General features: G+C 37.7%; 1 protein-coding gene across 2 annotated transcripts in view; it reads left to right on the top strand.

The window, feature by feature from the left end:
• The window catches only part of PARD3B (par-3 family cell polarity regulator beta), a 391,422-nt gene that overhangs the window by 179,410 nt on the left and 186,943 nt on the right, over positions 1-25,069 (top strand). For both annotated transcript variants that reach the window (XM_054278140.1, XM_054278137.1), the window contains exons 8-12: positions 160-515; positions 2,136-2,275; positions 3,055-3,183; positions 16,977-17,162; positions 23,102-23,272. In XM_054278140.1, the coding sequence (XP_054134115.1) occupies positions 160-515; positions 2,136-2,275; positions 3,055-3,183; positions 16,977-17,162; positions 23,102-23,272 (982 nt within the window). The remainder of the gene's footprint in view (positions 1-159; positions 516-2,135; positions 2,276-3,054; positions 3,184-16,976; positions 17,163-23,101; positions 23,273-25,069) is intronic.

The following is a 25,069-nucleotide window of genomic DNA, read 5'->3' as shown; positions in this document are numbered from 1 at the left end:
CTGTAGTTTCGAAATCTTATTTCATGTGTACTTTTCTAAAAAAGGGATGCTATAGATGTAAACATAAAGTAAACTTTCATCTTATTCACTGTAAACAACTTCAAATTTTGCCCACGTTTTCTAGTTTGTCATACGAATTTTCTGATCTTTCTTTTAAAGGGCTCAGGACATCTTCCGTCAGGCAATGAAATTTCAAAGTATTATCTTGGAAGTCCTTCCTCCGTATAACCGAGAGCAGTATGAAAAGTCTGCTATAGCTCCTCTTTGTATTCTGAATAATGAAGAAGGAGTTACAAAAACAAAAATTCCACCTCCTCTTCATCCAAAACCTGCTGTGAAAACTATTAATATTTCTGGAGCAATCTTGGAGTCAGGTGTACAGGCAGCACTGCAACAAGCTAAGAGCCCCAACCTCCCACGTCTGGGTAGAAAGCCTTCTTCTCCCTCACTGTCTCCACTTATGGGATTTGGCAATAAGAGAAATGCAAAGAAAATAAAGATAGACCTGAAAAAAGGTAAGTCTTTGTGATGATGTGATTAATTCGGTATCATGTTCTCTATAGTAATACCTTAACTTTTAATTTAACAAGTGACGTTGAAGACACAAGTTATTTATCATTTAAAAGTTCCAAAACTTTCCAAAGGTATAGCAATGTAAAGAGTAATGTTTTCTACAGTGGGCTTTTTCATAAATTTTGGAGGTGTGTTATCCAGACTTACTGATTAGGACATCTCTGTTACTGACTGTGGAAGCAATTTCATTAGCAGCAAGTGATTTTAAGAGATAGTTCAGTCTTTTCGCATGTTTAGAATCAAAGTTTGGACTGTTTGCTGGTCACCTTTGTTATTTTATTTAATCGACTACTTGACCTCAACAGTGTTATGATGTTCTTTTAAAGATATGTTTAAAAATATACTCTGGCATTTCATGTTTTTCAAGAGCTTGACCACAGATTTTCCTGTCTTTCCTTTTTTTATTCTCTGCAAACCTTTCTTTTTTTCTTTCATATTTATTCAGCTGTCAGGAGGCCAAATTTGTGTGTGTATAACTTTAATTGCTGCGCCATGCAGCTGTGTGTCTTTGAATGGAATAACAGGTTTAGGAACATGTAGTAAAATGTGCTTAAGAAATTTCCAATTAGCATTTGTTTTTTTAATTGATTTCTGTCTCTGATTTGGCTGAGAGTGAAATTTGATCCTAGAAGTGGCCCTTTTGAAACTGTCTGTAACTTTATGCTCACAACACATTATGAATGTAATCAAGCTCTCATTCTTAATTTTTGTTGTTTCTTTACCTAAATCACTCATTTTTACTTCTGAACTCATCAGCTTTGTGTTAATAAAACCCATTTAAAAATGTCCCTATTCTAGATCTAATGCTTTCGATTTTGAAACATTTATATTTCTGGAAATTATATCAATGTGATACTGAGATCATGATATCTTTGAAAACTACTACATGGGTAGAAAGACCACTCAATATAAAAAGATTTTTATGGCCTCTGCTATTCCCAGTGATTTTAGTGGCTTATAAGCAATACCTGCTAATATTTATTTGACTCCCTAATTACTTGTTATAGCATATCTGTTAACACTTGTTTATTTCTAAGCAGCAAACAACTTCACTTAATGGAAGGTTAGAAATACCACTTTGTCCTTTCTGAACAGCACATCATCAAGTTTTCCATTTAAATCATGTGATATTTTTCCCATTTACCAAATTTCAGTAAAACCTGCTAAATTTTATTTATGCTTATAAATAAACAATTCAAATTGCTCTGATTCCATGAAAAACTATTGACATTAAAAGTGAAGATTAATATTGTAGTGACCTATAGAAAAGGCAAATGCTTTAAAAAGAGAGTTCTTTCTTGTTTTTTGTTATTATGTGCCTACCCAAGTATTTGCATCTTTTGCTGTTTTAAGAGTGTTTGGGTATATGTTTGGACATCAGTAGACTTCTCCAAACCATGCAGAAGATTGGCTTGTGTTTACAGCTTTTTGTTTACTTTTTTTTTTTAAGAGTTAACATGAATGAGTCTCTGGGATGTCTTGCTGACATTGTTTGCTTACTTTTAATGATCATTGTTTACATGTTGAAATTTATGTTGTGTGTACCCCATCTGACATTCTAGGTCCAGAAGGACTTGGTTTCACAGTGGTTACCAGAGACTCTTCAGTACATGGCCCTGGTCCAATCTTTGTGAAGAATATTTTACCAAAAGGTGCAGCAGTAAAAGATGGTCGTTTGCAGTCAGGAGACAGAATCCTGGAGGTTAGGATAAACATCCTTTGTATTTGCATTGCTTAAAATTGATCGCTAGCTCTGTCATAAATGTTCTATTTCCTCATACATATTATTGATGTATGGAACTACAGTCCTTGCCCTTGGTTTAAAAAGTCATGCTCACAGTTTCTATGTCACTTGTTTGTCAACAAGTGCTTTACACCATGAGGTGGAAAAATGGTTCTTTTCACAAGGGTCCTTGAGGTGTTTGAACAAGGGGAACCTGATAAAATCTTGGGTTTTAAAACAGATAAATGTATTGATTTAGGACCAAAACATGTCTAGCCTCTTAAGCCATATACAAAAATCTCCAGTTAATATCAAGCTGGTAAAGTGCTCATTTTAAGGCAATTTTGCTCAAATTGGTCTGTTGAAAATTTTCAGATATCTTGTGACTTACAATCTTATTATCTAATGGGTTATTTCTACTTACTAACCTCAAAAAGCTCTTAAGGTAAACAGTTTTAATACTAAGGTCCTGTTGCTGCACTTTTCATCTTCAAAGTGCTTTACAAACTAATTAAGTCTCACAAACCCCCTGCAAGGCGAGTAAGTACTACAGAGCTGCTTTAACAGATGGTGAAAATGAGGAGGAGAAAGGTTAAGTAATTTGTGCAGGGCCAGAGGGGGAGCCAGTATGGGAGCTGTTGCTGAGTCTTCTTTGCTCTCAGTCGCTGAATGACACCTGTGTTAGGTGAGGAGAACCTAATAAACCTGCTGAAAGGCCGTCAGAGATAAGACACCCTCTGTTCTTTTGTGACTGATAGGTGAATGGACGGGACATCACTGGCAGGACCCAGGAAGAGCTTGTAGCTATGCTGAGAAGCACAAAGCAAGGCGAGACTGTCTGTCTGATTGTGGCTCGTCAGGAGGAGGCCTTTCTACCTCGAGAGCTGGTAAACTTGTTATTCTTTCCCAAAGAGTGACTTTGAAACAATTCCATGGTTAAATACTAGCCCAGGAAATAGAAATTGTCAGCTGAGAAATGACAATAAGAGGTAGTCACATAAGGCTTGTTTCCAAGAAGTATTTATACTCAACTTTGATTTTGAGGGTGTTTGATTTTTATCTACTATAGAAGCAATTCCACACAATCTGATTTTTCATCCCCAAAAATGACAGCATAAGCATAACTCGCAGGGGAATACTGTAAACTAATTTTGCAAGTGTGAGGTCAAGCATAACTAAAAATGGGTTATTCTCTTTCAGAAAAGCAACAAGCTCTAAACCAGAAATTTAAAGTGCATGTAATTAGCCTGCAGCTTATCACTGGCAAGCTAGTGAGGGTGGCTGCCCCCAGGAGATGTCTCATAAGCCAGGTGCCCAATTGCAGGAGTGGTGAGGAATAGAATTCGGCTGCACTCCTTACAAATTTTGGATGCAAGCTGTTCCTTGGCTGCTAGCCTTTGACTTAATAGGCTTTTGGTTGTCTTTTTTCCTTCTGAAGTACTTAATTTTCGCTTTTGTTTTCTATTAACACTGGCATGAAACTCTGTTCTCTTTTCTCTCACATAGGGAACTGCATCAGAGTAAAAGTGCTATCTGATACATGCTTGTTTCCCCTCAGAGAAAGTCATTTCTTTGGTTCCCTCTTCCTTATCTTGATTGATGGCTATACTTGACCTTTCATTAAGTCCTCAGGATAAGGGAAGGACAGCATTTCCTGCTTTTGTCTCATTTTATCTCCTTCAAAGAACACAAACCGCCTTCATCCTTTCCTTAAGATGCTGCCTTCTTGCTTTTCCTTTAGACTGTTGTCAGGATCTTCTACAGAAGTACTCCGTTATGTTTCCTCACAGAACATTGCTGACAGTTTTCCTCTTGTTTCCCTGTTGCCAGTAGGACCTTGCTGAGGTCAGGGTTGCCCGTGACAGGATAGGGAGCTGGAAGGGTGTTCAGGTTCTCTCATGTGAGTCGTTTCTCTTGTGCTGCTGCTGCCCACTTTTTCTTGTGAGCAGTTGTGAAGTGTCTTAGCTAAACTATTTTTGTATCCATTTTTCCTTTTTATTGTGTAATTTTTAAGGAGCATAATGGTGGTTTTCAGCCTTGTTAATTGGGCATTTGTTGTCAGTGATTGCCAAAGCACCGAAGTTGGTCATTGAATTGCTCTGCTGAGTAAGCCCTGAGTTGTAGAGTCAGTGTCTGTGTGGATCAGAGGGAAATTTGAGTATCAAAGTACTAAATTATCTATTCTATGTAGAATTTCTTTTCATTCACCAGCTCTTCTAAATAAGAGCTTACTTTTTGAAATCACTAGCCATTAATAGTATTTTCTGGGTTTTTTTAAGTTATAATAAAGCACATTACTTTAAAAATGTACGTTAAAAAGTATGCATTCTTCTCTTCTCTCTCCTGTTCCCCCAACATTATACTTATTATGTATTGTCATGGTGTGAATTCTTCTGGAAATCACTGTAGCAGTGTGTGTGTATAAAAGATTGGAAGAATCTAAAAGCTGTTTATAATTTCTACCTGCCACAATTGTGTGATAATAAATTTTAGTGTCTACAGCAAGGATTAACTACCTTTCAATGAGTGATTTACTTATGACTGGCATGATTGAAATCCAGGAAGTAGCCACATTTATCCTGCTGGCTTGACCTTCTCTTAGATTGCTTTCTCTGTGATAGAATGATGCACAAGCAATGTCCCTGACTGTAACAGTGAGGATGGGGGAATTCTAATACTGCTCTGTGTTCCTTGTTATCTCAATCAAGTACAACACAATAAAAATGAGAATTACTGAAATGTATTACATAAATTTATGGAACCAGCCCATCTAAATTAAAAAGCCCTTCAGCAACATCTGGTAGCTTACAGCAAAAGTGTGAGTTACCATCCCACTAAGCTACCAGATGATGATGCTAACATGCTAACACAATGCTTGTTAGAATTCATGAGGTGTCTGAGAATAGTCTTAACAAAGATTTTTTTTTTTTTAAATGGTTTAGCTTTTTTGTTTGGTTTCAGCTTTAGCCATGATATTACATTGGACTAATCCTCTGCTACCTCAAAAGTTACAGTACTGTTTTATCAAAGAGCAGAAAAATGCCAGCACTTTAAATGTTTGTTTTTGGAAGGAAAAACAGTGGATAATCCGATGTTTTTTGAGGACAGCTGTAACTGAGCGCCCTGACAGTGTAACATGCATGCAGAATTTACCTGTGTACTTGGGGATTTTATTAATGCCTGGCAATAATATGGTAATTGCTTTAGCAGACTTGTTCTTGCTTTGTGCAGGTCTCCAGGGACTGTAATCTGAGTTGTTTTCTTTACATTCCCTGTTACCTGTTGAAAGAAAAAGGAGAAGGGCCACCTAGTAAATGTACCCGCTCCCCACAGTTTCCTGTGGCAAAGATACATCTGGAGGCTGGGCCCACTAGGAACCCATGCACAAAAACCACTTTTGAGCATGTTGTTCCTCTAGAACTGGATTTTTATGTGGATTTGCTGGAGAGAATTTGAGAACTGCATGGGCACAAAGCAAATAATGTAATAAAGTCACATTGGGTTAAGTTTTGTTGCATGGGTCTGTAATAATATAATTTGACTTTACCTTGTAATAAGGCTGCGGCTTGGGGATAGCATGGTCTCACGAATATTTTCTCTTCAGTATGATAGATGGGAACAGAGTTTGGGTGTTTTGTTACTGTGATCTGTGCTTATGGATTGCTAGCCAGTAGAAAAATATATTCAGAGTAGCAAGCCTTTGTCACAGCAGCCAAGATATGATATGGATGAGGATGAATCAGTGTTGCAAAAAAGTATTATTAAATTTTAGGCAACTGGGGCTTTGGTTACACTGGTTCTTGCAGCATCTGAGAGTTACAGTGTTTGTGCATAACAAAGGAAAAGAATTGAAAACCCAGTACTTGTAGGGTTGTTACTCCTTACAAAAAAAAAAATATGGAGGCTCTAATGAGATTTTTTTATATATATATTGAAACAGATTAGTGAAGTAGAATTTGGACCAACCACAGGCTGTCCTCCTTATTATCCAGTTAGCCAAATGTTCCCAGTAATTCATGCCAGCTGTTGACAATGTAGCAGCTAAGTAAGGAGCTGATTCCAAAACTCCAGGGGAAGATCTTGATTCCCTTAATTACCACAGTCTACAGAGTGTCCAATGATTAGTGTGTTCTTTAAGGTGCATTTGGGTTGAAACTGTGTAACACTCTTTTCTAGAGGATGGTGTAAATTAAAGAGAAAACCTGGTTGAACTGAATAGGTTTAGATTTTCCAGCTCTTCTCAAAGTGAATGGAATGCACATTATGGCCATCATTCTATTGTGTTTTGGAAATAGAGTGTTTTAATCATGTGTGTTTGTTGCATCATGTTTTTTTCTCTAGGGAAAATTTATGATCTGAAAGTGCCATTTCTTTTAATAATGATGCAAAAAATTATTTACTCCCCCTTTTCTTTCTTTGTCCCTACGTTGGTAAAAAGGGAATATTGCTTGAGTGAGAGCAGCTCTGGTGCAACCCATTCTGTGCTATGATCCTTTGCAATTCTTTATTTCGTATGATGCACAGCAGCAGAGGAATGTGACTGTTCTGCAATTGCCAGAAATAGTATAGCACAAAAAAATTTGCTTGCATTTTTCTCTAAGTTAGAGCACATGCATTGTAATTTTTGCATATTCTTTATTTTTTGTTTTAAAAATCTCTTTGACTTACAGTTGCAACTGTAATTGCTATTTCTGTGGTTTCTTGGCATATTAACTGATGCCTGAAGAATGGGGGATGAAAGGGAACAAACCATAATTTTTATAACAATAGCTAAATGAACAACAATGTACTTAACTTGGTATTGGTCTGTAAGTCTTTTTTTACATGTGTATTATACAGGATGGAAGGAAGCAGGATGAGTGGCAAGTTCAATTAAGCATTTTTTTCTACTTACCATATGATTAACTTTTATGTTTTAGTCTTCCCCCAGTTAATTTCTTCCACTGCCTTGAACTTATATGCCTCAAGGAAAACCAGTTGGCCTATTTGTTTTAATATTCAAAGCTTAATTTCTATTACTTCCTTTTAATTGTTGCTTGCCTTTTTATGTGCAGGAAATAATAAGTGAAATTACAGCCTAGACTTAACCGTTTTTGCACCTGTTTTTGTAGTTCAAAACCATGATTCTAGTGCTCAATTATCCAGAAATGGACAAATAATTTCAGGCAGAAAGTGATTCTAGCAAGTACTATTTCTCCATTGTGTTACCTCTGTTCTAAAGGAGATGAATTGGATAGGAAAAAAAAGTAGTATATATTGAATTTTATTAGCGTACACAAGAAGATGTTCTGTGTAATGAAGACAAGGATATTGTGAATGTACGTGGCACCTTTCTTCGTTTATAAACTATGTAGATTTTTTAATATCCTGGGGGTTTTAAAGAAAAGTTTCATTTTTGACCTATTCTCTTCATCTGGAATAGTTGTGAAGCGAATGTAGGTTGTGTCTACACAAACGTATATTTTTCAAGACAAAACATTGTGTGCTGCAACCCCTCAGAGGTTTTCAGCTTCATTATGTGTTTCAGAAGATGGTTACTGTTTCATTATGTCTTAGAGCACTGGAAACTTTGAGGTTTGTTGATTAGTTGTGCTCTTTGCAAAAGTCAGTGAGAGATCAGTGTTAAGAAGGAATGTGATGATTTTTCCTGTCACGTTGAAAAGTATCTCTTTATCCAGGGTTTGTGTGTGACTCCCTAATTTACCGAAGCAGAATAAATTGCTTGATAATCCATGTACCTTTAAAAAGTGGTTGTTTTTTGAGCTCTCATATGCAGTGAAGTGTCCATAAAGGTACCAGCACAGCAAATGTGATTTTTCTATGTGATAGCAGTTGTCAGCCTTTTTGAGGCCACAGAGACCTTATTGTATCTAGTCTACTGTTGCTTTCTCTGTCAGGCCCATCAGAGTGTTATGATCCAGCAATGATTTGCCTTTCAAAACCCACTGTTCCTATATTCTAGCAAATATGAGGAACCTTAAAAGGAGGGTCTGAAAGACCTGATCATAACCTTCATTGCCTGCAAAATCCTCTGATGGTGTTCTGCCTGCTGGTAAAGAATAAGTTGGAGAGGATGCAAGTAAGGAGAGAAAAGCATAATGTTACTTGCATTATGAGGTAATATATTCATAAGGTGTGTTATGGGATTACTGCCCAAAATTCCTGGATTTAGGAACCCTGCCTCAGAACACTGCAAAGTGAAAACTGCTTACTTGATAATATAAGTCTTAGCTCTGAGGTTGCCTGAAATTATTTGGAAACCCACTTTAATGTATGAAATCAAAAGTATATATTCATCAGAATAGAGGCATATAAAATCTGGTCTTAATAGAAATTGAGTCTTCATATGTTTTAGATGCATTTACCCAGGTCTACAGCATTTGCATTTAATAAAACCAGAGTATTTGGGCGATTTTTAAATCCTGCTAACAAATGTAGTGCCTTGCCATTTAAAAGGGTCACCAGTTCTATTCCATATACCATATGAACATTTCTAAAATCATTGTCTTAGAATACATAAAGAACTTAAAAGTTTTCCTAAGCTGACTTAATGTAAAACATACGCATGTGGTGTTTGAAGTAGATGTAAAAGAATTATAACCTGCTTATTGGTTTGTTTACTATACCTTTAAAACAGTAAGCACTAAAATGAGTGAAGAGTTGGGTTTGTATGCCACCGTGTTGTGACCTGTGCCTGAAATGAATTCTGAAATGATACAGTAGCAGCACCCTTAAATTAACCCTGAAAATACCATGCAGCCTTCCATCTTCATGTGTGATAAGATTTTAGGCTCTGGGTGCCAAGGGGTAATAACTGCACAGGGCTCCAGCTCAGTAGGGTGCATAAGCACGTGGCTTACCCCATCTGTGGGCTGAAAATGGGTGTTTTCATAGTGAAACTGACTTTGACTGAGGACTGAACTAGCTACTTTTTCACTTTAAGCTACAGTTATGTAGCTTAAAAGGTAAAGTGAAACTGCATTTTTTAAATGTTGAGCAGCAGTGCACACTAAGTAACAAATACAAAACTTTTGCAAGGGTCAGCCATTTCCTTGGTGGGTTCTTCAATAGGCAAGTCATGCAAACTGAAGAATCTCCATTTCTGAAATGCACTATATCTGCCTTGGATGAAGAGCTGAGTCTAATTTTGTCAATTTTTGAAGCTATAATTCCAGAAAGTCTACATAATTCAAACCAGACACATTCTATCTAACGTGACACAAATTTGTAGTGTACTGTGTTAACATTAAAATTATCCAAGCATACTATCATGTATCTCCATGGATTTGCTACTGCCTTTCATGTCTTAGCAGGGTGTACCATTAGTGGCCATTTAGTTTTTATTGTAGTATGGAGTACAGATAATTTTAAAGCCAATGTAAATGTCAGAAATGCTAAAGATGAATACATGCAGCAATGATTTCAGTTATTTACTAGATTGTGACAAGATTACAGCAGTGTATTACCTTTGAGTGTTACTTTTAAGAGTGTTACAATATGTCTATTGCAAAATACAGTGCAGATTTTGCAGTGACTGAATGACTGACCTGTCAGCAATGTATTTCTTAATTGTGGCTAAGTGCTTGGAAAGAATGTGGAGCATAATGCAAATAGGGAGTATCTTCTCTTCAAGCTTTTCTGCCAATTATAGTTATGTGGTGCCACAATGTAAATATTTTTATCAGAAAGTCATTGCAAAAGGATGCAAATGTCTTATTTCCTTTATAAACCTTTGAAAATAACCCTCTTGGGTCTTTTGCCTTTTGCTGTCGGTTCTGAATGGCACCCCAGGGAGTTGACATCTCTTATCAGAAATGAGCAGCCAGGCAAGGGGCAGTCAGCATATTGAGAGGCCATATTAGTGTGTTGGTCAAGGGCACCAGACAGGTACTGAAAGGTCTCTTCTTGTGTCAAACAAATGCTATTTCCTTCCTGCCTGAGTGAGAGCTAATTTTTTTGTAAGCTTCTCTTTTGGCAAAAAACACAATAAGGATATATAAGGCAACCTTTCCAGTGAGATTAGCGTTAGGTTATCACAACTCCACAGATTAAAAGTGCTGTGGTCAATGAGAACAGATATTGTAAGATTAAATAAAAGGACTAATTGAAAGTGGTGTCCCATGGTAGACAGAAGATTGACACAATATTGTGTAGATATAACCATGGACTAAGTATAAAGTGGGAGAATAAAATGCACAGTACTTTTCTCAAAGTACAATAGTTATGATTGTACTGCTCTGGTGACTTAGCAGTTGAGTGTTGTGGGAGTAGGAGAAGACTTAAAAGTATATTCTCTGTGGTCTTTAAAATACTGAGAATTTATTGGTGAGATGAGTAATATTTTAGATTTTTTTAATAATCCTTTATTATAATATTTTAATTAAGAAATCAGATATCTGAGGTAGAGATGTGCTTCTAAAAATTAAAATCATTGGCAGGAGATTAATTAAATGTATCATGAGACCCTTAGATAAAGGTTTTTAGTCTGCATTGCTGAATATTATTTAGTACTGTGTTATTAGGGCTTTCTGCTTTCATATCTAGCAAACTCTCTGTTCTCTCACTTTTATATAAACACTACTCTGAACTTTTCGGTCTGGTTTCTGGTGATGTCAGAATTGATTTTACTGAAGTTGCATGCAGGTATATCAGTAGATTAAAACAGTTCTGTCCTGATTTCCCTTGAGAGAGATAGTACCTATTTGGTTGTTTGCTCTGCTGTGTTTAACCACCAAATCTGGACAGCAAGTGAAAAGGCTTCACTTGGGTCTTTTGCCTCTTAGATAACTTCTGTCTGTTGCCTTCTGGTAAAGGAAAGAGAGAGATCTTTGTCTTTCCCAAGCAATTGAGAGAGGTGAGGAGCTGCCTAGTGTGCTGGAGGGAGCTTTGAGCGGCAACTGTGGCTGGCAGTCTACTATAACTATTAGAGAACAAACATCATTAGGCTGCAGGAATGTGATTATCAGGAGGGGACTGTTCAGAGCTTGTTGCAGCTGTAGAAGCCATTGAAAGGTGACAGCTAAGATTTAGCAAAGCTGAAGGAAGGACCTGCCTAGCAAGGACAAAATAAGCAGTGGAGACTGACTCTTGAAGTGTTGGGTTGTTTTTCAGTTTTGTGTTGGAGTTTTGTGGTTGTGGGTGTTTATTTTGACTTGTGTCTCTGCTGAGTAAATTTTATTAGTACTTTAGAGTGTTCCTGTCTCAATGTACCCCTCTTAAAGGAAAGAAATGAGCAAGAAATTGGGCAAAGGGAACAAGAGACCTGCATGGATGAATAGAAAACTCCTGTCGTTACTCAAGCCTAAGCAGGATATACACAGGAGGTAGAAACAGAGTCAGATCACTTGGAATGAATATTGAGGGGTTGTCAGAGTAACTAAAAACAAGATAAGGAAGGCCACAGCCTTGGAATTAAATCTGGCCAAGGATGTTGAGGACAACAAGAAGGGTTCTTCATATAAATACCTCCATAACAAAAGGAAAACCAAGGATAATGTGGTGGGGGCATTACTAAACGTAACAGAGAGTGTGGTAACAGAAGATGCAGAGAAGACAGATTTACCAAACACCTTTTTTGCATCAGTCTTCTTTGACAAGGAGTTCTCTGAGATTCTCTGGGATTCTCTGACCTGGGAGACAAGGGTAAAGGAATGTTGGAAAGAATTTCCCTTGGTCAAGAAGGATTGGGTTATAGACCACCTAGGCAAACCTGACATCCAAAATTCCGTAGACCCTGATGCAATGCATCCATGAGTGCTGAGAGAGCTGTAGAGGCCATTCATAATCACCTTTGAAAGGTTGTGGAGGTCAGGAGTGGTGCCCAAGGACTGGAAGAAAACAAATATCACCCCAGTCTTCAGAAAGGGCAAGAAGGAGGATTTAGGGAACTCTATTTACATGGATAACAAGAAGGTAATCAGGAGTAGCCAGCATGGACTCACTAATGGTAGATCATGCATGACTAACCTGATTGCCTTTTACAAGGAAACAAGTACCTGGATGGATGAGGGACATTGTCTACCTCGATTTCAGCAAGGCTGACACCATGTCTCTCACCACAGCCTCACAAGCCAACTCAAGAAGGGTGGACTGGGTGAGTGGACAGTATTGAGAACTGGCTGAACAGTAGCTCAGGGTCTCGTTGGATGCCTTGGTGTCCCCCAAGGTTCAATGCTGGGCCCATTATTCATCAGTGACTTGGATGAAGGGGCAGATGCCTCCTCAGCATGTTTGCTGGGAGGAGTGGCTGATCCCCCCCAATTCTGTGCAGCCCTTCAGAAGGACCCTGACAGGGTAGAGAGATGGGCAGGGAGGAGCCTTCTGAAATTCAGCAAAGGTGAGTGCAGGGACCCACATCTGGGAAGGAACAGCCCCACACACCAGCACAGGCTGGGGACTGCCTGCTGAAGCAGCTCTGTGGGAAAGGACCTTGGGGTCCTGGTGGACAGTGAGCTGTTCCTGAGCCATCAGTGAGCCCCTGTGGCCGAGAAGGCTGATGGGATCCTGGGTGCATTAGGAAGAGCATTGCTAGCAGGTCACAGGAGGTGATCCTGCCCCGCTGCGCAGCCCTGGTGAGGCACATCTGGAGTGCTGTGTCCAGTTCTGGGCTCCTCAGCCCAAGAGAGGCAGGGAGCTCCTGGAGCCAGCCCAGAGGGTGGCAACAAAGATGGTCAAGGAACTGGAGCATCTCTCTTATGAAGAAAGGCTGAGGGAGCTCAGGGTTGTGGAGCCTCCCTCACTGGAGAAGAACCATCTAGACACAGTCCTGTGCTGTGTGCTCCAGGATGGCCCTGCTTGTGCAGGGACATTGGGCCTGATGACCCACTGTTGTCCCTTCCAACCTTACCCACCCTGGTCTGTGTGAAAGTCCTAGAGTCTGTAGGCCAGGCCTCAAAGCTCTAACCATCCTGAGGGATCAACTCTTAGCTATCTGGACTTCGATTTATGTGAAGAATTCTTGTTTGTCCTGCTACAATTGAGTTACTTTCCTATGTCTGCTGTAGGGAATAGCTTCAGTGGTTACTATCATTTAATTCCTGAACTGCTGGGATATGATACATATTTTATGGAAAGTACATTATGTTGTCGTTGACTGGGTAATTTAAATAAATAAATAAAATAAAGCTGTAAGTTTTTTCTGGGCTAGGAACATATTTGTGTTGCAGCTCATTTCATTCATTCTGTGTTTGAGTGAGTTCAGAATCTAGGATGATCTTGGGGTAAGAAGTGTTTCTAATAGAATTCAAGGTTTAGTGTATTGGGGAGGGTTTCCTTTACCAGACCATAATTCAGCTGATGGTGGTTGCTATATTGTGAAGTATTAATGTCTTGGGGTAATGTTTTAGCAAAGTCAGGGAAATAGAAGCAGTAGGAATCCAGCTCTGTGAGTCACTGTCAGCATTTAATATTCATACCTGCATATTCTAGGAACAGAGGCCATCATTCATTAAATTAGTTGCCCAAATGAAGCAGTTAATTGATGAGCTGTTAACTTAAGGATGGCTGGAGCTCTTTTTTGTTATCAGTGAAAAGGTATTGCTTGGGAAGAGCATTATGATCAGGATAATTATTTGAAAATATTTAGAAATTATAGGATGAAATCAAGATTCTAGATTTTGTTTATCCTTTTTTTCTCCTCTGGTTTTCCTCCTTTCTGCTGTTTCTTACATGCTCCAAAAAATAAAATTTTCAGTTTTGTATTTGCACTAAATAGTCTTGATGTTCTAGACTTACTACCAGGCATTTACTATCAGATGCTTTACAATGAGTATCTGAGGAAAATTTTAAGGAAGTAAAGACAGAGTTTACTTTCTGTACAGTGAATTAATCACTGACTTGTGGATATGCATCTCCTTTCCTCTTACCCATCCTGTGAAATCTTTGAATTGACTTTCAGCCTCCATCATGGGTAACAAATTTTTGATTGTACTGTTAGATGAAGCTCAACATTATTTTCAAATCAGCTTTTGCTGGATCTTTGGATAAAGCTGAGTATAAATAATGAAAAGGAGAGATGGTTGGGATGATTGGACTATGTTAAACAAGTAACTTGTGAAAGACTTTAAAAAATATTACGGGGTTCTCCAGTAATAGGTAAAAGCAGCTTACATTCAATTTACTGGCATTTTGATATGATTAAGTGATCTATTTCATAGAAAATTTTTAGCAAGGAAAATGGTAGATAAATGTCACAGATTCCAATTTAAGTACTAAGGAAAACTTAGGAAATACTGACAAAAGTTTGCTGTACTTGTGTGGAGTCCTGCTGAACACACCTGGTCATGCATAGAGAGCGATATGGTAGCTTACTTAACAAGCTCCAGTGCACAGCATAATTATGTTAGAGGAAGCTGGGAAGTGGAGAACACTAAACAACTCTGTTGGGTGACCAAATTCAGCTTTAAATGAAGTCCTAGTTTGTACTGAGGTAGTGCTATAAAGCAGTTTGTGACTGCTCTGGTTAAGACAGGCAGGAGCACCAAGAGCTTTGTCCTGTGCTAACAGCCCCCTCACTGCCTTTCTTGGGATATGGGCCAAGACACAACCACAGTATTGACATGGAGAAGGGGCAAGTCTAGTGCAGATGTCACAGATTAAAGTGGAAAGAGAGCAGAAAGACAGAGGAACTGCTTGCCTAGGGAAACAGGAAAGTAATACCAAGTCCTGTCCTAAAGGCAGGAGTCATCACATGTCTGAGACCCTGAGAAGAATTGCTCCTGTCCAATTCTTGACAGGATGTGCCAGTTGAGTGGAGTTCTGATCTAAGAGTTCAGAATCAATTGACAAGAATATGTGCAAGTTGAAAAAATCAAAAGATTTGGCAGAAAATCTTTTCTCTAAAACCTTGAGAAAGTTAAATACAAAATGGTTATGTTAGAAGGCCGGTAGTGTTTTTTTTCCTTACACTGGTTCTTCTGAAGTCAGAGGAGGAGTGTTTACAAGTTATCATTCTGTATTGCTCACAGTTGTTACAAATCTATAGGTTTTAGGGGGTTATGTTCAGGATGTCAATATCCAGACTAAGAAATAGAAGTGACAGATGTGTGTAGCCGAGAACTCTTTACTTCTGGTGAACAAAAACAGAAGCACAAATGTGTAACTTTGGTATTGGAGATGAATGCTGGTATCAAGACAATTGTCAGTGTTGGTGCTGTCATTTTTATATTTGGCAGTTAGGCAAACTGTATTGACTTTAATGTCATGTAGTTACATTCCAGGAAAAATTTAAACATGGTGCATATTGGGATTGAGTTTGATAGTTTTCTGGCTGATGTGATTCCTCTCTAACCAGTGGTTGCTCCTCAGCAGTGAAAGAGTATCTGAAATAAATGCAAGTATACTTAGGTGTTACTGTTTCTTCAGGATATTAATTTCTGCCCTTAGTTCTGGGGTCATACTTTTGTTGATCAGACAGCATGATAGCTGAATGCACAGGTGTACTCCAACTGCTGAGGAAACATCTGTACTGCTGACACCTTTGCTGACAATTGCATTGATACTGTCTGTGCTGCAGCTTAGGTCCTGGAGGTGATCTCTCACTGGGGAAGAGAAGGAGTGGCCCAGCTACTGCACTCCTTGCATATGGCCTCTGCTTGATAATGTAATGTAAGAATTTGACACCCTTGGAAGCAGCAGTCATCTTTCAACTTGTAATCATCTGCTTCCTTTTCATAGTTTTTTTTTCCTATTAATTCTTTAATACTAGTGTTTCAAAGAATAGAAAATGTCCCAATGACAAAAAACAAAAGCTTATTAATTGTCTTAGAGTTATATGGAGAAGGAAAAATGGAATGAAATTGAATGTGTTGCATAACATTCTGCACTAACACTTTCCATGAACACTTCACACTTCATTCCCTAATAGGTCTCCTTGTCCTTGTTTTATTTTTGAGGTGTGCCAATGTAAATACTTCAAACAAAACTTGGGTTTTATTTAATTTTATGATTCTAACCTGCTTTTAGCAAGACAACCAATCCTCTTCCCTTCTGCCCAGCAACAGAAAGCCCTACAAAACTGCAGATGCAGTGTACAGTAAAAGAAAGTTCTTTCTGATCTTCTGTAGTTGTGTATGCTTGACTTGACAGTCTTGTAAACAGCTCTCTAATCTAGAGAAAATCTTGGGATTAACTGATGCCAGAAAGAAAAAGGAGCAATCAGACCTCTATGGAATCAGAGTATGTACTAAGGGAGTTAGTGCAGAATACGTTACTGTGCTTTCAATTTTCACCTTTGCTTTTGTTACACCAGCTTTGCTCTGCAGACAGGTTTAAGGGAAGGATAATTTTTTAAGGATGAAACTCAATTTTCAAAGGGGCATGGGATTTAACAGTATAACTGTCATTATAGTTTGTGAGCTGCATGTAAAGATGTTGAGAGTTTTATGGCTTACATTTTTAATGCAGCTGTGTATAAACGTCTTTTCTACATTCTGCTGCAACATTAGTTTTATATCATGTGGAACTAAGCTATTTTACCTTCTATTTAAGCATATTCCCAGGTATCATTAAAAATAACATTTTAAGCCAGATTTTGTGTCAAAATGTCAGCTAAATGCACTGTTGATTATAAAGCTGTTTCTTCAAGCTATTTTCTGGAAAAGCGGACTATTTCTTATTGTACAGTTCTGTGGACACCACTCATGCTGACTTATCACCCCTGTTTTCATGTTTTCTCCAACAGAAAGGAGAGCCAAACTGCAGTATTTTTTCTCCAGAAACCACAGAGCAGCTGACCTTCGAGATTCCTCTGAATGATTCTGGCTCTGCTGGACTTGGTGTGAGCTTGAAAGGCAACAAGTCTCGAGAGACAGGAGCTGATCTTGGGATTTTCATCAAATCTGTTATTCACGGAGGTGCTGCTTTTAAGGTATGGAAGAAGCACATCAGGAGCTGAATGTGTTAGAATACTGTCATTTCTATGGTGAGAGCTGAATCTCACTTGAGAAGCATTCTAGGTATAAATACCTTTGTATCTCACTCCTTTGGGTGAACTACAAATATAACACTGTCTCGTGGTTTCTGGGGTTGTGTGCAAAGCAAGAAAGTCTGCCAAGGTGAAAATGAATTGTTGCAAACCTTAGGGAACATTTGGATGCTGCAGGAAATGGGGAAGGGGAAGAAGGATAAGGATAGATATGAGTAGAGGATGCTTCCAGCCTCCCCACGGCCTACAGGAAAAGTTTGATTGCTCAGTGACAGAGAAGTTGGTACCTACAACTGTGCCTATAAATAAAAAATTTTCATAATTTTCTTATTTTTTTATTCAGAATATTTTTTTTACTGTATCAAAAATATGTCTTGGCAGAGCTTGATATCAGTTGTGCAGAAGTTATCAGTTTTTCCTGAGGTGGATTGAATTGGTAATATTAAATTGCTAAATGACAGTATTATGAGTTGTTCTGTTCTTTCTAAGCACTGTACAAGGACTGTTGTATATTTTTTCATTAAAAAGTATTTGACTTATTGTCAAATCTTTAGGAAAGCTGTTGACTGCATGTTTTTGCCCCAGATAAAACTTGGAAAAGATAACTTATCTGAATTGGAAACAAATTACTTAATTTTTTAGAGCTAGTATGTTAAACACCTGTAGAACCATAATGTAATTTTTCTCTTTTATCTCAGCAATTCTTTGCAGTTCTCTCTTCTGTAAAAATACCTTTTAATTCAGTGTTATGTAAATTCCTCTACCGACATCAGCCTGCTGAGTAAGACAATTCACAGCATTAAAAATTCAACCCTCATCTATTTACAGCAGCTAGTAAATAGCAATAATCAAGGTTTTAGGTTTCATTAGAATGTTTAATAGTTCCTTACTTCTGTTATTTACCTTTCCTAGTCTCACAGTTATTTCAAAAAGCTTGGATCTTCAGCTGATTGGATTACACCAGAACTGAGTTAACACACATTTGGCCAAATTAGGGCTGGATAAACTCAATCCATGTGGGTGTCTCCTGCAAAGTATGACTCATTTTACTGTGGAAATGAGACTGCCCTCTGTTTTCCCAGCTCTGTGTCCACACCAGTTGCAAGTTGCAAGACAGTGCATTGCCGTGGATAAACTCCTTGTTTTGGATAGCCAAGCTGTGGAGCCATATTTCGTATTAGTGGGCTCACAGCCTTACTTGTCACTTTACAGACCCATAAGACAGCCTTTTCTCTGTGCGGTTGCTATTCTCTATTCCCCCACAGTGACTCATTCCAGAGCAGTTAATTTTGGTTTGAGATGTCTGCAGAGTATTAAAGCAGGACTTCTGTGCTCGCCCCTGAGTGAACAGGCACCATGACTGGGAGATTATTTTGTCTTGTGATGGCCTGTAGTCCTGTGACCTGTTCTCTATTCTACCTCATTATAACCCTTCCAGCAATTAGACCTGTGTTGTGGTAATGGATCTGAATGTAGGCTCCAGAGCAAATGAGACAGTAGCTGAGGCTCTGGCTTCAACCAGAACTGTTCAGAGACTCTGTCCTGTGTGCGAGTGCTCACAGAATGCAGTCTTTTTGGCAGTGTTTTAAGACTCGCAGTCTACTGTTGTGTAATGCATGGAGAACAGCTGGCTTTCTTCTGTCTAATGACCTTTACATAGAACATAACCTAATCGGTGGGTATTAACAATTAATAAAATTTCTTGTATCAAGTTAAAAAGTGTGCACGTATTTGTGCATAAATATTTAAAGATGTTGTCCTGTTGTCCTTATTTTAAATCTCTTCTTGGAGCAAGTTTTGAAATAAAAAGCCTTTCTTTCCAGCTGGTAGTTGTCCAGAGCCTTTTCCTATGCTATTCATTGGTATTCTCTGAAATGGATTATTATGGATTAAGACATGTGCATTTGCTTTTCAGTGTACAGTGCTTTCTTGGGAAACTGTCACAGGCGGAAATCTTAATCTCACTGACATGAGAATTCTTTCACTATTTATCACTTCTGCATTCAGAATTTAAATTTTTTTCGATATTGGTGTATCATGCTAATAGAAGTATGAACTTTATCCCTTTGTCTTTATAGTCACTGCTTGTCGTCAGAAGAAGAAATGTAATATATAGAACTTCAACACATTTGTTTCACTGATAAGTAATTGCTCAATCCTTCTAATGCTGTATAAAGGTTTTGAGACATTAAATTTCTTTTACCCCTGTGTTTCTTAGAATGAAGAGTAGACTGTGAGATGCACACCATCTTTTTATGTTACCATTACTTGTTATTGGTTTGATCCAAGGTCTGAAGAGAAGCTAATATTTTTAATTTTTTTGATATATAAACACATTAATCTAGCTCTAATATGTTAGTGGCATTGTAAAGTGTAGTAGGGGACATTTTAAAAATCATAATGGAAAACTGAAGTATTCTATCTTTTATGATTATTCTTTTGTCCTAGCTAAAGGTTTTAGAAAATGTCAATGCATGTAGCATTATACCTGCTACAGTAAGACTCAGTCCTCTTTAATGCTCTTCCTACAAAATCAAACAAAAAAAAAAGCCTTAAAAGTTCCAGGTTTGTATTCTAACACTGTATCCCACAGGAATAAAACCAGTTGCTTTTGTTGATTGAACCATTATGTCCCTACTTAGCATCTATTTTTTTAACATCTCTAAGATAAAGAGGTTACTGGATTACTTGATATTTTTACTTAGGCAGAGCCTTTCATGTGAAGAAAACAAACAGTTGACTGAGTTTAAATGCATTGTTATTCCCCCAACTTTGGGGATTTCAGCCTTGCTCACCTCAAGACATCTTCGCTTTTCATTTACAATGCGTTCCTGAGGATCCGGTACTTGCAGTCCACTGCAGCTGAAATGAAACAGAGCCATTGCAAGAAACGATGTAATATTTTCTATGTGTGCATTTGTTCAAATGAAAATGGTGTAACTCAAACATCCTTGGTCCTTCTGAGTGCTGCAATAAATGTTGCTCATTATGTGCAGTGGATGGAGAAATTGGATAATTCCAATAATTGCCATTAGGGCATTTCTGACAGAAATGTCATTGGTGTGATAAGGGAAATAGCTTATTGTGCCTTGATTAAAAAGATAAGTCCCTGAAGATCATGGCATTATGTCTTCCTGCTCTACTGTAAATAGTGGGAGTCTTGTGAATGACTGAGAATATGGCAGCCATGTGGTAGTGGATTCTGCCCCTTGCTGTGAGTTGTCATAAAAAACCCAGCATTTTTTTAATAAGTGAGGAAGAGTAACATCAGCTTCTATTAGAATAACTCACTCGCAGTTCCAGAGATGGCATTTGAAAACTGTTCTGCTGAAATGCCAAATGTTGTTTTCCTGCTCAAAAGCCACAAAGAAACCTACCTCTCAGAGATGAAAGAAGAAACGTGTTAAAACAACATTTAGCTTGTTTTGAGCCAAGCAGATTTTCATGCAGTTCAGGCTTCCAAACCAGGCCATAACACAAGGGATGTGAAAATCTGTGTTTGGAAACTGTTTAGACGTGGGGATTTTTTTTTTTTCCTGGTCTCTAAAGAGGCGAAAGGTTTTTCTGTGAAGTAACTTCTGCCTGTTGTGTGAAAACAGCATTCAGCTGTCTTCCAGCCTGGCTTATATAGGTGACTTAGCAAGTGTGGTTGATCAATATTTATGAATGATGCACATTTTTTTTCTTCTATCGCAATTGAAGTGTCAAATTCAAGTTGAATTTTTCATGTAAATGCTGCACATAACAGAGGGGCAAGAAGGGCAGGTGTATCAAAAGAAGCCTTTTAAGAAGTAATGTAATTAAAATATAAATAAAGTCTCATACAAAAGTACTACAAGAAAAATTGAAAATTGGGCCAATACAGAACTTCGTGAGGCTCAGTGATTTGTTTAAAAATGTGTGCTGTGTTCAGGACAGTTGCATACTTAAGTGATGTAGTTGTGACAAGATGCATTTGGCATTGTATTTGTGTAGACTTTAGAAACAGACTTTAACAGATATTTAATACATTATAGTATTTTTTCCAGAAAGGAAAGACAGTAATCCAAGAAACTGTAGGACCATAGGGGGAGGACATGAAGACCTGTAAAATTTTCAACGTTTTACAGAAATTTACAAAAAATAAATTTTGTTTTCCTCAAACTCCTGTTGATCTGAATAGCTCCATTCATTTCAGCAAATTTTGATTGGACACAGAGGAATTAAAACATGTGCAAATAATAAAATTTTGGGTTCAGCAATTTTAACCCTTGTCTCCCCTCTTGTGATGGGATCATTTGTATATAGAGAAAGAGTGAGGTTAACTTAATGACTTTGGCTGTATGTACATTTAAGTTGGCATAAAATATTCAGCAGAGAGATGGGAGAGGTTTCAGTATATCTTCCAAATGGCCTCTCCATTTTCTATCCTCCATTCCCACACCCTCTCTAGAAATGTTTTATTTCTCCTGATTTTCCTTCTCAGAATGGCTCGTCTCCTAATTATTTCTTTCCATCTTCTTGTCCATCCCAGTTTATTTTGGATTTTGTTATATACTGGTTTTTTTCAGCTTTGTGGTTATCTGTACTCTGCTGTAGTAATGATGATATGCAGTTCCAACAAAAATAACACTTAATAAATCTGGGTGTGTCACAGCTACTGTAACTCACTTAAAAATGACTTCGACTTGGCAGCAGTAGCAGAATAGTGAATTGAACATCTTAGTTACAGAAAAAAATAGAAATCAGTATATATATTTTGTACTGCTCAGATGCATGAAATATGTAAACAGTTCAGATGAGTGCCTTATGAAGAGTTTGTGCTGAACCTGTGAATCAGATTCAACTAAGCATTGTACTTCTGTGCAGGATCTTCCCTATTACGGCTTCTTCACCACCTCCTATCAGACGTCTTTGGTTTCTTTCTCCTCCTCCTCCTTGTTTGAGGTCTAATGCTAGCCTGATAATTGCAAACTTGACAAGCTTTGAAAGAAATTCCTCTGTCTCAATTAAATAGACCTTATTTTCTGGTTAGAGAGAAATGTCCATGGCATGCTGTTTTATGAAAAGAAATAAATCACAGATCATAATGACAACAGCAATAGGACTCCTAAATCACAAAATAGCAGTGTCCACAATTTTATTACACTCACAAATGTCACCTTGGCAAATGAAGCTGAATTACTTTTTCAAAGCATAGATTACTTGATATGGCTCAACCCTAATTTTGTTACTGGCAGCAGTTTTGAATGTTGTAAAATAGGGATAGCGTTAATTAGTAAGGATGCTTAAGTTTTAGTGACCATTCTGTACTGAAGACGCTGGCCCATGTGATGGCATGAGAATTGTGACAGGATACACACCAATAAGATTGTAAGACAAAATTTTTTGAGCTATGTTTTACCAGATCTTAATAGCAGATAATTATGCATGAAAAATACATTGTAGCACTCCTTTGTGGTTGCAGTGTGGGTACTAATAGTTATAGTGTGAGCCCATTAAACTAACTAAAAGCTGCTTTTCCCTTTTTTTGAGGATGGGGTGGGTGGGTTGTTTTTTGTGTGGTTTGTACTATTTTGGTTTTGTGTGTTTGGTTTGGGTCTTTTCTTAATTATTTAATTGTTTTAACTGATACAAATAAATGGCAAATGCAAGAAAAAGAGCAGTCTGTGCATGAATGGCTATGTTTGTATTTGCAGTATGAACTCTTTACAAAAGTTTTGTGAATAGAGGGAGATAATTGCCAATTACTGGAAAGAAAGTTATTTCTGGCGCTGTCCATTCTTTTATTTATTAAGTTACAGGAGCAATGTCTGATTGTCTGCATCGTGCTTTCCCATATGTAGCACTTCTTCTTAATAATCCCTGGGGTTTCTGAAATTGTCTCTGTCTGTCGCTCGCAGGATGGTCGTTTGCGAGTGAACGATCAGCTGGTTGCCGTCAATGGGGAGTCGCTCCTGGGCAAGTCCAACCACGAGGCCATGGAAACGCTCAGGCGCTCCATGTCCATGGAGGGCAACATTCGGGGCAGGATCCAGCTGGTCGTGCTCCGCAGGCTGGAGGTGCACACAGAGGTGAGACAGTATATGCATTTATTAGACCAATGTTGTTCCAGTCCCAGTGGTTTTGCATATCGGAGAGGATGGCTCAAGTCTTGGTCACAGAGAGCTTCTCCTGGCAGAATTAATTCTCCCCTGGAGAGAGGACTCACAAATTGTTTCTGGTTGATATCTTCTTGTCTTGCTGTGCTTGTTGAGACTAAAAGTTGCCTCTTATTTTGATTCAACAGGTATTGGAACAAAAGAAAATATGATTCCAAAACAAGTTAATTTAGGATAAATGTATTGATGTAGTTTTGACTATCTGCTATCTCCTCAAGGCAATTGCTTGGATACAGGCAATTTAAATTATTCGGATTTCATTTGTTGCTATAATCAGAGACCTGAATAACTTAGTATGACTAGGATTTTGCTTTACTCTTGCTTTTTCTTTTTCATTAGTACTTAATGTATTTTTTTGAGTGTGTTTTTCTGGACTTGCTTTTTTTTTTTTTTTTTTCCTTTTTCTCTTGACCTTCAAGGTATGAAATATTTTACTTTTCCTTGTCAGATGAACATTTCTTCAGGATGGGTTTCTGAGTTGATTAAGATAAAATCTATTTAAGTAAGGTAACAAAATAAGGAAAGAAAGGCATTTTTAACTATTATGTTTTCTAGACATCATATAAATTGATGTTTGCCTGTCGTTACTTATTTCAAAAAAGATTGATTTTATGATCTCCTTTGCTCTCTCTTTCATTCATGTGTGCACACACATATGCACACTCTTTTCTCATCTTTACATATATAATATAGGTGTATACTGTCTGCCTTTTCTAGTCACTCCAGTTTTAATTTTAACCTTTGAGCAAATATTTTATAAAGCTTTAAATACTGGTAGTGTTCTTTAAAATGAAAGTACATACAAGTAGATTTGGGGTGTAAAAGGTTGTAATAAATCTCATTATAGAATTCCAAGTTATTTTAACCGTCTTATTTAATGAGCATTACTGGAACATTTTGAGAACAATCTTGTTTCTGGCTGTATTTGCATAAAATTCCAGAGGAAGGAAGAGGATGCAGGTGTCTTGTAATTTAATTGGTTCTTAAATATTTTTGATAACTTTCTATGTAATTTACTAGCATCATTTATTGATTGAGAAATGGATTTAGAAATATATGACTTCCCAAATATTACACTCTTATTTTGTTGGGAGGATGCTTTGGAAAAGCCTTATGATGTCAATTGTGCCAGGAAAATATGAAAAGTACCCATTAGCTATTCTGGAAGATGTTAGAGGAAAACACATTTTTGCTTTCCTTTTATATGTGACAGCATCCTGCTCTAAGGAAGAATTATGACGTATATGTTATATTTATTGTGCACTTTTGGGATATAAGAAAGATAGCCCACCTTGAAAGAAACTTCAGTTCTGCTAAAGCTGAAGCTACTTCTTTTTAAAAAGCTTCCAATCAAACATCAAATTGACCTAGTAAAATATGAGGCTGCTTTTTATAGTTAAGTGTATCGTTTTGAATATTATCCAGATGTATGAAGGAGGTAAATAATCTTGACTCATGCCCTATGAAGAATGCATAATGAGGTCTTGATTGAATCAAATTCATTTTAGACAGGAATTAATTTTTATAGGGTAGTCTTTGCGTTCAATTGTAATTCCATTTGAGTCTGGAGACTGCAGCAGAAATGGGTTGGTGCCCATTCTTCCCTTTCCCCAAAACAGCTACCCGAGCACTGCATCGCAGCTTGGCAGAAGGACAATATGTTTAGACATGCATTATTGTTTTTATTGGGCAGGACACTAATGGAGGTCT

The sequence above is a fragment of the Melozone crissalis genome, unplaced genomic scaffold (genome assembly GCF_028551555.1).
Source record: "Melozone crissalis strain CALT ecotype California unplaced genomic scaffold, PUWL_Pcris_2 ptg000023l_1, whole genome shotgun sequence".
Lineage (NCBI taxonomy): Eukaryota > Metazoa > Chordata > Aves > Passeriformes > Passerellidae > Melozone > Melozone crissalis.
The sequence above is the reverse complement of the archived record's forward strand: the minus strand, read 5'-3'. Positions and strand labels throughout refer to the sequence as shown.